This window comes from Anomaloglossus baeobatrachus, chromosome 1, assembly GCF_048569485.1.
Source record: "Anomaloglossus baeobatrachus isolate aAnoBae1 chromosome 1, aAnoBae1.hap1, whole genome shotgun sequence".
Taxonomy (NCBI): domain Eukaryota; kingdom Metazoa; phylum Chordata; class Amphibia; order Anura; family Aromobatidae; genus Anomaloglossus; species Anomaloglossus baeobatrachus.
The window spans coordinates 860,926,446-860,939,272 of record NC_134353.1 but is presented as its reverse complement, the minus strand read 5'-3'; the positions used below and the strand labels follow the sequence as shown (position 1 = coordinate 860,939,272).

The 12,827-nt window shown below is 50.2% G+C and overlaps 1 protein-coding gene across 1 annotated transcript in view; it reads right to left on the bottom strand.

The window, feature by feature from the left end:
- Positions 1 to 6,223: 6,223 nt before the first annotated feature.
- THBS4 (thrombospondin 4) overlaps positions 6,224 to 12,827 on the bottom strand; it is a 102,236-nt gene continuing 95,632 nt past the window's right edge. The window contains exons 20-22 of the mRNA XM_075325819.1: positions 12,495 to 12,667; positions 8,226 to 8,365; positions 6,224 to 6,678 (exon numbers count right to left, since the gene is read on the bottom strand). Of these exons, the coding sequence (XP_075181934.1) occupies positions 6,626 to 6,678; positions 8,226 to 8,365; positions 12,495 to 12,667 (366 nt within the window). The 3' untranslated portion in view covers positions 6,224 to 6,625. The remainder of the gene's footprint in view (positions 6,679 to 8,225; positions 8,366 to 12,494; positions 12,668 to 12,827) is intronic.

The window sequence follows — 12,827 nt, the reverse complement described above, 5'->3', positions numbered from 1 at the left end:
AAATGTATATGTGGCGCCCCTGACCTGGTCAGGCACCACTGAGTACTGCACCCATGCTGGGGACAGTACAATACAGGTAATCCAGAAGGCTGACCGAGGTGTGACTACACAGGCGCATAGTGATCAGGTCTCACACATGTACCTTTGGGAGGACCCCTGGGGATCCCAGGAGGGGGCAAAGCCTTCACCTCCACTTGAGGAGTGGAGGGGGCGAAGCCTCCATCTCCACTCAAGGGGTGTGGTAGAGAGCCTGGTTGCTAGGTGGCGTAGGCAGGCACAAGGGGAAAAGAGAAGGAGGAGTAAACAGTCTGAAGCAGAGTGTGGAGGAGTGAGGAGCATGGAAGTGGAGCTCAGACAGGAGCAGCCGTGCAGGTCCCACGAGTGAGCGAGTTTAGTGCAGCAGTCCAGGAAGAGCAGAAGCAGACCCTGGAGCTGTTGCAGTCTAACAGCGTCCGCGCAGTGACTACCGACGGGGGAGAACGGTCACCTGGTAGTGCTGCCCGAACACCACACACAGCTAGAGAGAGCAGTGTAGTGGAAAGTAAGGAGACTGTCAGGGAGTACCAGGCCCAAACGGGCGGCAGATCCCGATGCGGGGATAGATCCACCTTTCCTTGCTAAACCTGCCGGTGTGGGGCCCTTAAAGCCCACGCCACAACACCACAAAAGCCGCAGCCACGTAGCCACAGTTAGGGCCCATAGTTCACAGGAGGCAAGCAGCTGGAGTGATCTGGTCCAGGCGACAAGCAAACGGCAAACAAACGAGGGGAGCAGCTACTTCCCTGGGTGACCCCCATAGGGACTAAAAGTCGGGGTTACCACAAACCACAGAAGGGCTAAGGAAGGCGAGTCGGTAGCCACCCTCATCAGTCAGCCTGAAGGATACCTGGTTCCAGCCTGGTTCATCCCAGCTACGCCCGGGTTACTCACCCTGCCATCAACTGTGAGTAAAACCCCTGAAAGACATTCTGATTGTGTGGAGTTATTCTGCGCCTTGTGGTTCTACACACCTACACAGGGCCCTGGGGCTTGCCTCACTCTCAGGAGGCTGTTACAACTGACTGCACCCACCATCGGCCCCAGGCATCCCTTAATCTGCAGTTGCGGTCCCCACTGACCGCAATTCTGAGAGTGGCGTCACGACAATCCTAAAAGAAGATCTCCTACCTGTGACAGGATCCAGCCGAGTGGAGTCCCTGAAGGTAATGCACCGACACAACACTGGTGGGGCTTCACATCTGGCGTCACGAACAGGATAAGGACTAGACCTGTTCAGACAGGTGACCATGTGCCTGGGCGGTCCGCTTGAAAAATTGGAAGCGCCGCCATATTGCCACCATGAAAAGCGCGCTGAAAAACAACAGCAGCCCGCGCTGGGAGAAGTTACCGCCCACGAAGAGGTGTGGCTACCCAGAGATCCCCTGCAGAGTCCTGACCTCGCAAGTGATGAGAGCGGAGGCGTTCAGAGACGTCGGGACAGAAAGGGAGCCAGAAGCCTGCTGCTGGAAGAGGCAGAGCAGAAACTGAAGAGCCTGTTACTGGAGGCAGCGACGAGTCCACTGCTGGGAAATCGTGCAGAGGAAGGCGCAGAGGAAATGGCGTCTGAACGCAGAAACCCAGAACCAGGCTCCGCTGCCTGGTGGTATCGGGAGCTTGCCCAGTTCTGCGACCGACTGGAGACCCGGGTCGTGGAGCAGATCAGAGAGGAACGCATGGAGCTTCTGGAGATGGCTGCAGCGGTTCAGGCCTATGAGAGGGGAACCGCACGACGAGTGCCAGACCGGACGGCGACGACTCAGACCCCGATGGTGCCACCGATGGGTGAGTCCAGTGTTGCCCCTGCCAGCGCGAGTGCCCCGACCCCTGCTGCCACGCCCGCGGTCCCTGAAGAGGCGCCCGGCGCGGCGACGCTGAAACAGGCCGCTGCCATGCTAGGCCCGGCCCGCCAAGACCCCACCGCAGCAGCGACGCCCGTCCGCGCCGCAAGTGAGGTGCTGGACCAGGCCGCAGCCACGCCAGGTGCGGCCCGCCAAGCTCCGATCGCTGCAGCGACGCCCAGCCCAGCCTGCATAGATCCCATCGCAGCTGCGACGCCAATCCAGGCCGCCGCAGCGATGCCCTGCCTGGCCCGCCAAGAACCGGCCACAGTAGCGACGCCCGCTAAGACTCCAGCTGCGACCCTGATTGAAACTGCAACGCTGATCCAGGCCGCCGCCATGTCAGGCGCGGCCCGCCAAGACCAGGCCGCCGCCATGTCAGGCGCGGCCCGCCAAGACCAGGCCGCCGCCATGTCAGGCGCGGCCCGCCAAGACCAGGCCGCCGCCATGTCAGGCGCGGCCCGCCAAGACCAGGCCGCTGCCATGTCAGGCGCGGCCCGCCAAGACAAGAATGTACCACTGTTTACCCCGGCCTGCAAGGCCAGAGCAGACACCGCTCCCCAGTCTAAGGAAGTCCCTGCTAGGAAGTCCCTGATAGGAGAGGACCCCGAATACTGGAAGCTGAAGGCTGACCTAGAGGCCCAGTTCCCACAGGAGATGGTGGATCGGTATCTGCTCCCTCCGCACACCCCCAGGAGGATTCCGGCAATATCCACGTCAAGGAGTCCCCCGCCCGGGCCTGCTGATGACCACCCATCCCCGGCGCTGCCACAACAGGAGTGCTCCGAAGAACTAAGGGGGAGAGGAGGCCAGGAAGCTGAGGAGCTGACCCCGGAGCCATCAGCAGTGGATCCATGCCCAGAGCCAGAGATGCTGCCGTATTCCCGCTGGGATGAAGAGGAAGAGTTGTCCAGAAACCTCACCTGGGGGCCTGCAGGCAGTGAAGTAACAGCCCAGCAGAATCCAGCCCGTAGGACACGGCGCCGTAGCAGAACCAAGCTTTCCCCTGCACCGCAGTCTCCAGAGCAGAAAGACGAAGTCATGGCCAGAGACTTGGAAGAGAAACGGTTCCTAAGAAGAGCCAAATCCCAGGTTAGAGGTCCACTTTGTCGTGGTGTAGTAGAGGATTTCAGTTTGAAGAGTGGATATGGCTTCATAGTAGCTCCTGGTATAAAAGAAGGCATATTTGTGAATAGAAGGGATGTTAGAGCCCATTTGCCCAGAGGACATCCAGGAAGGAACCTAAGAACAGGAGATTCAGTGGAATTCACCATGCACCAAGGAGAACGAGGATGGTATGCATTGGATGTTACACCATGTTCCAGAAATCCCTACAGTGAACCTGCTGTCTCAACAGAAAAAGAAACAGATACAGAAGAAGAAGGAAAAGACAGAGATGGAGAAAGCAACAGGTGCCGCAGCCCTACAGGCCCAAGCCCTGGTAAGGAGGAATCCATGTAAAGTAAAGAAAGAAGTACAGCAAGTTACAGTTTTGACCAGTTTGCAACGTTTATAAGTTTAAGCATGTGCCCACATAAACTAGTGTGAGAAACCCATAAACCTTAAGGCTATGAACTGGCTATAGCCACAAACTCTCGCAGTGTAAATAGTTACCCCAGAGGTACCACCACCAGAGCCAGCCTGTTTAGGGGCTTGGCTCACCTGCAACCAGGGAGCACGTCCGTTTATGGGGCCTTGGCTCGCCTGCAACCAGGGAGCACGCCTGTTTATGGGGCCTGGCTCTCCACCACAAAGAGGGTACCTGGTCGGCACCAACTGTGGAGGCCGCCTCTGCATCCTGCTGAGAAGAGGCTGAAGGCGCGGCTTCACCAGGCCAGGTATGCCCTGAAGACCACCAGCCCATGAAAGCCGCCTCTACATCCTGCCAGAAGTGGCTGAAGGCGCGGCCAACGTGAGAGGGTTTTGGGTGGGTTAACGGACTTGTGGGTGGAGGGTGGTGATGTATGGTACCTGGTGGTTTTAAAAGTTTTACCATGTTTTAATGTTTTATGCATTTTTAAAATGTTGTCTTGCAGCCCGAGGACGTGCTGGTGATAACTAAGGGGGAATGTGGCGCCCCTGACCTGGTCAGGCACCACTGAGTACTGCACCCATGCTGGGGACAGTACAATACAGGTAATCCAGAAGGCTGACCGAGGTGTGACTACACAGGCGCATAGTGATCAGGTCTCACACATGTACCTTTGGGAGGACCCCTGGGGATCCCAGGAGGGGGCAAAGCCTTCACCTCCACTTGAGGAGTGGAGGGGGCGAAGCCTCCATCTCCACTCAAGGGGTGTGGTAGAGAGCCTGGTTGCTAGGTCGCGTAGGCAGGCACAAGGGGAAAAGAGAAGGAGGAGTAAACAGTCTGAAGCAGAGTGTGGAGGAGTGAGGAGCATGGAAGTGGAGCTCAGACAGGAGCAGCCGTGCAGGTCCCACGAGTGAGCGAGTTTAGTGCAGCAGTCCAGGAAGAGCAGAAGTAGACCCTGGAGCTGTTGCAGTCTAACAGCGTCCGCGCAGTGACTACCGACGGGGGAGAACGGTCACCTGGTAGTGCTGCCCGAACACCACACACAGCTAGAGAGAGCAGTGTAGTGGAAAGTAAGGAGACTGTCAGGGAGTACCAGGCCCAAACGGGCGGCAGATCCCGATGCGGGGATAGATCCACCTTTCCTTGCTAAACCTGCCGGTGTGGGGCCCTTAAAGCCCACGCCACAACACCACAAAAGCCGCAGCCACGTAGCCACAGTTAGGGCCCATAGTTCACAGGAGGCAAGCAGCTGGAGTGATCTGGTCCAGGCGACAAGCAAACGGCAAACAAACGAGGGGAGCAGCTACTTCCCTGGGTGACCCCCATAGGGACTAAAAGTCGGGGTTACCACAAACCACAGAAGGGCTAAGGAAGGCGAGTCGGTAGCCACCCTCATCAGTCAGCCTGAAGGATACCTGGTTCCAGCCTGGTTCATCCCAGCTACGCCCGGGTTACTCACCCTGCCATCAACTGTGAGTAAAACCCCTGAAAGACATTCTGATTGTGTGGAGTTATTCTGCGCCTTGTGGTTCTACACACCTACACAGGGCCCTGGGGCTTGCCTCACTCTCAGGAGGCTGTTACAACTGACTGCACCCACCATCGGCCCCAGGCATCCCTTAATCTGCAGTTGCGGTCCCCACTGACCGCAATTCTGAGAGTGGCGTCACGACAATCCTAAAAGAAGATCTCCTACCTGTGACAGGATCCAGCCGAGTGGAGTCCCTGAAGGTAATGCACCGACACAACACTGGTGGGGCTTCACATATACCATGTGTGTTGCCCCTGGACTATCAGGTCGTCACAGGGTACTGCACAAGCTGCCCTTCCGTGCAGTATTCCGCCTCCCTCTTGGTTCTGGGTCCCTAACCAAATGGTGTTGCCTCCAACAGCAAATCAAATCCTAGATACACCCTGCACCACACCCACCAGGCACACCAGTGGACGGCTTGAGTGGAATAGAGTCGCCCACCTGAGGGGTCAGGGAGGGGAGGGGAGGAGTGTAGTCAGTTGAGTGTTGAGAGGAGAGTTGGGAAGTAGCCCTCGAGCTGTGAGGAGCTCAGAGGAAGTCAGGAGTGGTGACTCCTGAAGGAACCGTCTAGGTTGCAGACGGTAGTCTGGGCCTAGAGAAGTCGGACCCCCGGTCGCAGGGGATTGTGGCAAAGGGGCCTGGAACTGTGGAGGAGGACAACCGGCAGCCTAGCACTATCACCGGTCCGGGGCCGAAGGCACAACGGGGTACACGGACCCTAGGTAGGGGAATAGCTTCAGGCATCCCGACAATTCACCTGAGGAGAACGGAGCCTTTATGATCTGTTCCCACCTGTTCCAGAATCGGGGCATTAGCGCAACGAGGGAGATAGGACTTTCCAAATCCAAAATGGTCCAGAAAATCCCAAGCGTGAGCCCTGAGACCAAGCTTGCATACTTAGCCATAGTAGGGAGCGGGGCCCGGCTAGTTCCATGCTACTGGGCCAACAAGTTGAAGTCAAACTAAGTGCCAGGAGGCAGGTCACGGATCACCAGGCAGCACCATTGGGGACGGGACCCGGACGAGCTCCCCTCACCAGCAGCGGTACCCAGAGACTTGGTTTACCCGGTTGTCAGTGTCTGCTTATGAACTGAGTACGAGAGTGACCCCTGCACCCCACGGCTCCCCCTACACTGAGTCCCGGGGCATCCCCCCTACCCGTGGAGGGTTATGACACCTTGCTGCCCCACTTCATCACCTCGGGTACTCCCAAAGGCAGCGGTGGTACTCCCAAATTACTGTACACCATGGGTGGCGTCACGAACTATATATCAACTCCCCTGTAAATGTCCCCCTTACATTTGAGTGGCCGCACGACCCCCGGGTCTGGAGACCCTCGAGCCACAGTGAACCCGGATCCAAGCAGCTTGGCTGCTGGCACGGAGGCGGCACACATGTGGTATGTGTATGCGCCCGACACGGGACAAAAGTAATGTGTCCCTAAACTAACCTATATTTAGAGGTAAAATCTCTAGCAATTGATCAGAAATGATGCTTCTGAGATATCCTGACAACTTACAGCGTACCCGCTATCCTTTATTGTATCGGTTTCCTTTCATATACATTCATGTACAGTAGGTATAAAAAGAACTTTGTTACATCAGACATTGTTTCCTTATTAACAAATAAAAATGTGATTACAGCAAAACAAAAAATACACTTCTTCTTCCACGGCTCTACATTCCTTTAACTTGAAAACTGCTGAGCTTGAAAAGCTTGAAAGTCCTCGGGGATTGTGTCTGGAAATAAAGAAGAAAAACACATTATCCCAGAGTGTTTCTCTACCGGTACGAGGAAACTATAGCAATTAGATTTCTGAAAAGTGAAATATTTAGTATCATTAGATATGCCTATGACACAACATGCTATTTGTGGTTTGTGTAAATTTGCAAAATAATGATTCAGGTCGACATGCAAATTCCTTAATTATTATCATGAGACTGAAGTCTTGGTCAGGAAGATTTATACCTTTGCCATCTTGCAGCCAACCTATAGTGCATCTAATGTTGGCCATTCTGGGGCACTTACCATTAATGAGATCATAAATTTGGGTAATATCCGCAACATTTTTCCCTTTCATCAAGTTTTTTTTATATATATAAACATAGTGTTTTTTTGTGGAAGGCCAGGCTAAAATGAGCATATAAGAATATTGTCTATTTTTTAGATGAAAAAACAGACAGACAAACAGACTGGATGACATACGGATGGCACACAAATCTAAATAAAGAATTATCTAAATATTAAAAGGCCATATACATTTTCCTATGTTAATAATTGTAAGGGATCAGTGAAAAACACATCAAGTATGGATGGTAACCTGTCTGTGATCCATTTTTGTGTGCACCCATTGACTTATAATGGGTGAGTTTTATCCACATGTGTAAGTGTTCATGTGAACTACCACGCTGACTTGCATTGGTCTGTATGCTGTCTATATACCATATGTTTTGCATATGGACAGCACACAGATGTTTAATACACCCGTCAGAAAGAACTCTTAGCAACAGGAAGTCTTATAACTGTGATAACTTTTTCCCTGTCATTAACCAAATCAACTGTACTGTAAAGTTCGAGATCCGTACCAGACCTTACCCTGAACACGGAAGTTCATGTTACTGTTCAGGTAAGACCACCAAGATAAGAAAAAGAAGCAAAATGGGGATTAAAGCGGGACAGTTATACTTTCCAAGTCTCCATGCGGCTGTCACACTGCTTCCTGGTCCACTCATTAAATCTCATGAATATTCATTGCTTTCCCAGCCCACCCTCTGTGACAGTATCTGTGATAGGTTGCAGTCAGGCTTCTGGCATCTGTGATTGGTTGCCCTCACACTAGCTGTCTGGGTACCCGAAGTGGAGTGTAAAATAAATAAATAACTTGAAAAATGGCATAGGGTCTTCTGTATTTTGATACACCGTGCAGATAAAGCAGACAGCTGGAGGCTGCAACCACATTTGTGTGCGTTATCTTGGCTGTGTATTGAAATACAAGGGACAGTTTCATACTTTTCCACGCCTCTTCTACACCACCTAGTGGCATGTTTGGATGGTGGGCCTCCATTTGATGAGAGAACATCTTGGTAAATGGCCAAAAAACCTTCCAGAAGCACTGCTTTCTGGAAAGATGTGGGATGCTTCCGTAGCATCCAAGAAATGTGACAATTTTTGAGGGGAGCCGAGAAGTTCAATTCTTTTTATGAGTGACTTCTAGATGATTGGGGAAATTTGGCATGTATGGACTTGATGGTTCTATTAAATTATTAAAATATATGAAAAAATTTACCATTACAACGATACTTCAGATTAGACCAGATGATGTTTTCCTGTGAGAAGCAGAATACTCCAAGTCTTCCTCCACGCATAGTGGTGTCTACAGTGACTCCTGAATCTGCTACCAGCTCCGTACCTTCATAAAATCTTGCCCTGGAATTAGATCATAATGTTATTTAATCATATTTATATAAATATGCATACATGTATAGGTAGCGCTCAGCATAAATGAGTACATCCTCTTTAAAAACTAAGATTTTAATCAATATCTTTTGACATGACTAAAGACCGCTTTATACGCAGCGACATCGCTAACGAGATATCGCTGGGGTCACGGAATTTGTGACGCACATCCGGCCTCGTTAGCGATGTCGTTGTGCATGACACTTATGAGCAACCGCTAACGATCCCAAATACTCACAAAATAATTGATTGTTGACACGTTGTTCATTTTCCAAATATTGTTGCTCGTTCTGGACGCAGGTTGTTTGTCGTTCCTGAGGCAGCACACATCGCTACATGTGACACCCCAGGAAAGACGAACAACAGCGTTCCTGCGTCCTCCGGCAACGAGTTGGGAGTGACATTCATGCGGCTGCTCTCCACCCCTCCGCTTCCATTGGTGGCCCACTGTGTGACGTCACTGTGACGCTGCACGAACCGCCCCCTTAAAAAAGAGGTTGTTCGCCGGCCACAGCGATGTCGCTAGGAAGGTAAGTTCGTGTGACGCGTACCTGCGATATTGTTCGCCACGGGCAGTGATTTGCCCGTGACGCACAAACGACGGGGGCGAGTGCTATCGCTAGCGACATCGCTAGCGATGTCGCAGCGTGTAAAGCGGCCTTTAGTTTTATAGAACATTTTTTAACCCATAACATGAAAGTAAGGTTAATAATATAAGTTTAATTACAAAATCTTCAGTTTTACTGAAATTAGCTGATACTAAAATGAGTACACCAAACAGCAAAACTACTAGTGTTCTGTAAGACCCCCATGATTTTTAAAGAATACTGAGTCTTCTAGGCAAGGACTGAACATGTTGGCGGCATATTGCAAAATCTATAATTTTTCATTCTTCAAGACCCTGGATGCTGGATGGAGAGTTATTATGACAACTTGTCTCTTCAGAATTTCCCATAGGTCTCCGATCAGGGTCAGATCAGGAGACATACTTGCTCAATCACTCTCACTGTTTTCTTAGTCATATATGCAGCAGTAGCCTCATATGTGCGTCTTGAAAAAATGCACGTCGACCAAGGGCATGGAGTGATCGAAACATCTACTCCTTTCAATATAGATCAGTACATCTGGGAATTTATGATGCCATCAACGAAATGTCGCTCCCCTATGCCAGCAGCCTCAAATAAGCTCACTGTCACCAGAATGTGTCCCTGTAGGCACCATTAATTTTCCTATCTATGTATGCCACACCTTTGCAATGGTGTACTGTTTTGAAGCCATCAGTTCCCAAAACATTTATCTTGGTCTCATCCCTCCAGAGAATAAAGTCTCAATAGTCTTCACTTTTTTCAGCATGAGCCCTGGAATTCTAGGTGGGCTTATGTGCATGGGCTTTAGGAGAGACTTCCTTTGTGGACACCACCCATGCATGCCATTCCTCCGCAGTGTACGCTGTATTGTATCATGGGAAACATCCCATATGGTTTGGCTTTCAATTTCTTAAGCTAACTCCTGTGAATTTGCATATTGATTTGTTCAACCCTTCTCATCAGAAGACGCTCAAGTTTAGGTGTGAACTTCGGTGGTCAGCCTGGACGTCTCTGTGAAATGCTTGCAGTTTCATCTTTATTATTTTTTTGTAAAACATTTCTTACTGTATTCTGACTGATAAGTAAAGCTTTGCTAATCTTCTTGTAGCCTTCACCTTTCTTGTTTAACTAAATTATTTTCTTTCTCAGGTCTTGTGACATTTCTTTTCCATGTGGTGCAATTGCTGACAGCATGAAGTGGAAGGGGTTTTCTTTGCTATCTACAGCCTTTTTATAGTGATTTTTATGCTGGACACCTGTTTAATGAACCGTTAAACGTAACTGTGGTTGAATTCTTGTTAATTACAATTTTCTCATCTAAACTTTAGCTTTACTCCTAATGCGGGCTTTACACGAGACGACTGATCGTGCAATGCATCGTCGGGGTCACGGTTTTCGTGACGCACATCCGGCATCGTACACGATGTCGTCTCGTGTAACACCTCCTAGCGACGCAGTGTCGCTCACAAATCGTGAGTCGTGTACTCGTCGCTAGGTTTCATAAAATTGTTTAATTTAAATGGCAGCGGTTGTTCATAGTTTCCGTGGCATCACACGTTGCTCCGTGTGACACCCCGGGAACGATGAACAGCAGCTTACCTGTGTCCTGCGGCTCCCACCGGCTATGTGGAAGGAAGGAGGTGGGCGGGATGTTTACATCCCGCTCATCTCCGCCCCTCCGCTTCTATTGGCCGGCTGCCGTGTGACATTGCTGTGACACCGAACGTCCCTCCCACTCCAGGAAGTGGATGTTCGTCGCCCAGAGTGAAGTCGTCCGGAAGGTAAGTGTGTGTGACGGGGGTTAAACGAGTTTGTGCGACACGGGCAGCGATTTGCCTGTGACGCACAAACGACGGGGGCGGGTACGATCGGTCGTCCCGTGTAAAGCAGGCATAAGACTTTCATTGGGGTGCGCTATTTGTTGCAACATGGTCTTGAATGACTTTGTTATGAAAATTACTTTTTTGGAGTGTGCAAAATAACAAATCTTGCTTGTCATCAATGGCCCACACTTGTGGGAGTATTCTGTAGCATGGTATCCTATAAAAAAATGTTGATTCTGAAGAAAACTAAAGGTTTTCTGACAAATCTGTTGTGCGTACTAATTTATGCTGAGCACTCATTGAAAATATATACGGTATATCATTGTGAACAGACAGGCAGTAAATCCATCAAGCATGGTTTTTGTATTAGGTCTTGCAACAGTGAAAACAGCTCTTCATGGACATCTACACACTATGCAGGGCCGTAACTACTGCGTTCGCAGGGGTCGCCATTGCGATCAGGCCCGGCAGGTTGGGGGCCCACGGCCTCCCGGCAGATCAGCAGCCAGCTCCTTTCAGTGAGAGAGAAGCTGCGCTGATCTGTCGCAGATCACGCGGCTGCTATATGATCCGTGCCACTGCCGCTGACACCGGACCCCCCTCCCCCGTCATTGCACACAGCATTGATGAAGCATAGAGTGGCCTGCGGCGCTCTATGCATCATCATTCTCCCCCTGTGTCTGCGCAGTGACGTCACTCCTGTGCGACTGCTGTGCTGAGAGCACAGAGCGCAGGACGGGAGGACGCTGATTGGAGCAGCAGGGGAACAAAGAAGACGTGAGGACGGGGCAGCGGTGGAAGGAGGAGAGAGGTGAGGACAGAGCAGCGGGGGAAAGAGGAGAGAGGTGAGTACTTGTTGTTGTTTTTTTTTTTTTTTTTAAATAAATTAGTAAGTACACGGTGGCCAGAGGCCTGAGGGTGCTGCATTATACATGGAGGCCTGGGGAGGCTGTCTGCATTATTATACATGGAGGCCTGGGGAGGCTGGCTGCATTATTATACATTGAGGCCTGGGGAGGCTGGCTGCATTATTATACATAGGAAAGCTGGGTGCTGATAGAGGGATTTCAGATCATGGGAAACCTGAGTGCTGAGGGTAAGAGCCAAGTGTCAGCATCATTATCACGTAGCCCGAGTGTCAGTGTCATTATCCCATACCCCAAGTGTCGGCGTACGTGGAGAGGGGTGGGGGGCCCTGGTCTGAACTTTGCACCGGGGCCCATCAAACTCTAGTTACACCACTGATACTATGGTATATATTTTAGGCTATATTCACACAACCATGTAAAAAAAAAAATTGTACAATCAATTTTCAACCAGAAAAAAAAAAATCTGAAAAAATTGAATCTATATGGCAACTGTTTTTATATATCAGCAGTGACTAAGATTTACAAGACCAAACAATCTTTCCTATGTCAATAATTTACCCATAAAAATTGGATGCTATACAGATGATTTGACTTGAATACGTGAGTCTCATCTTCTTTAGGACATTCAGATTTTTTTCTTGTGAACATTCAGTCCATATGAAAAAAATGTTCGTCTGATCAACCCAATAGAATAAAATTGGTCCTATGGCTGTCCGTGCGCAGTCAGTTTTTTTACGTACAGTACTTGGACCGTAAATATTAAATATTGTCTTGTGTACGTACCCTTATGCAAAAGTATTCATCCTGCTGAAATACTGACCTAATGTATCCGATCTGAGGTCTGTGCTGCAGGAACCAGCGGTAAGACACCTTGTCCTTCCAGCCGACATTTCTTGGGTCTTTCCACAACAGCCTCACTTGGTCATTGGTGTCACCAGTGTGCCACAAGGAGTTTCGAAGATGTTCTCCGGGCCCGGTCTTTGATTTGACCGCCTAAAAGCACAGAGATTGCAGAACTAATTAGCAAGAATCTGTCATCTTAAACACAACATTGTCAAATTACAATTCTCAATTTATTTTTTCCAAATGTATAGAAATAATTAAAAAGCAATCTTGTGAAAAGTTTTCACTGGCCGGATTTGTCTTATTATTT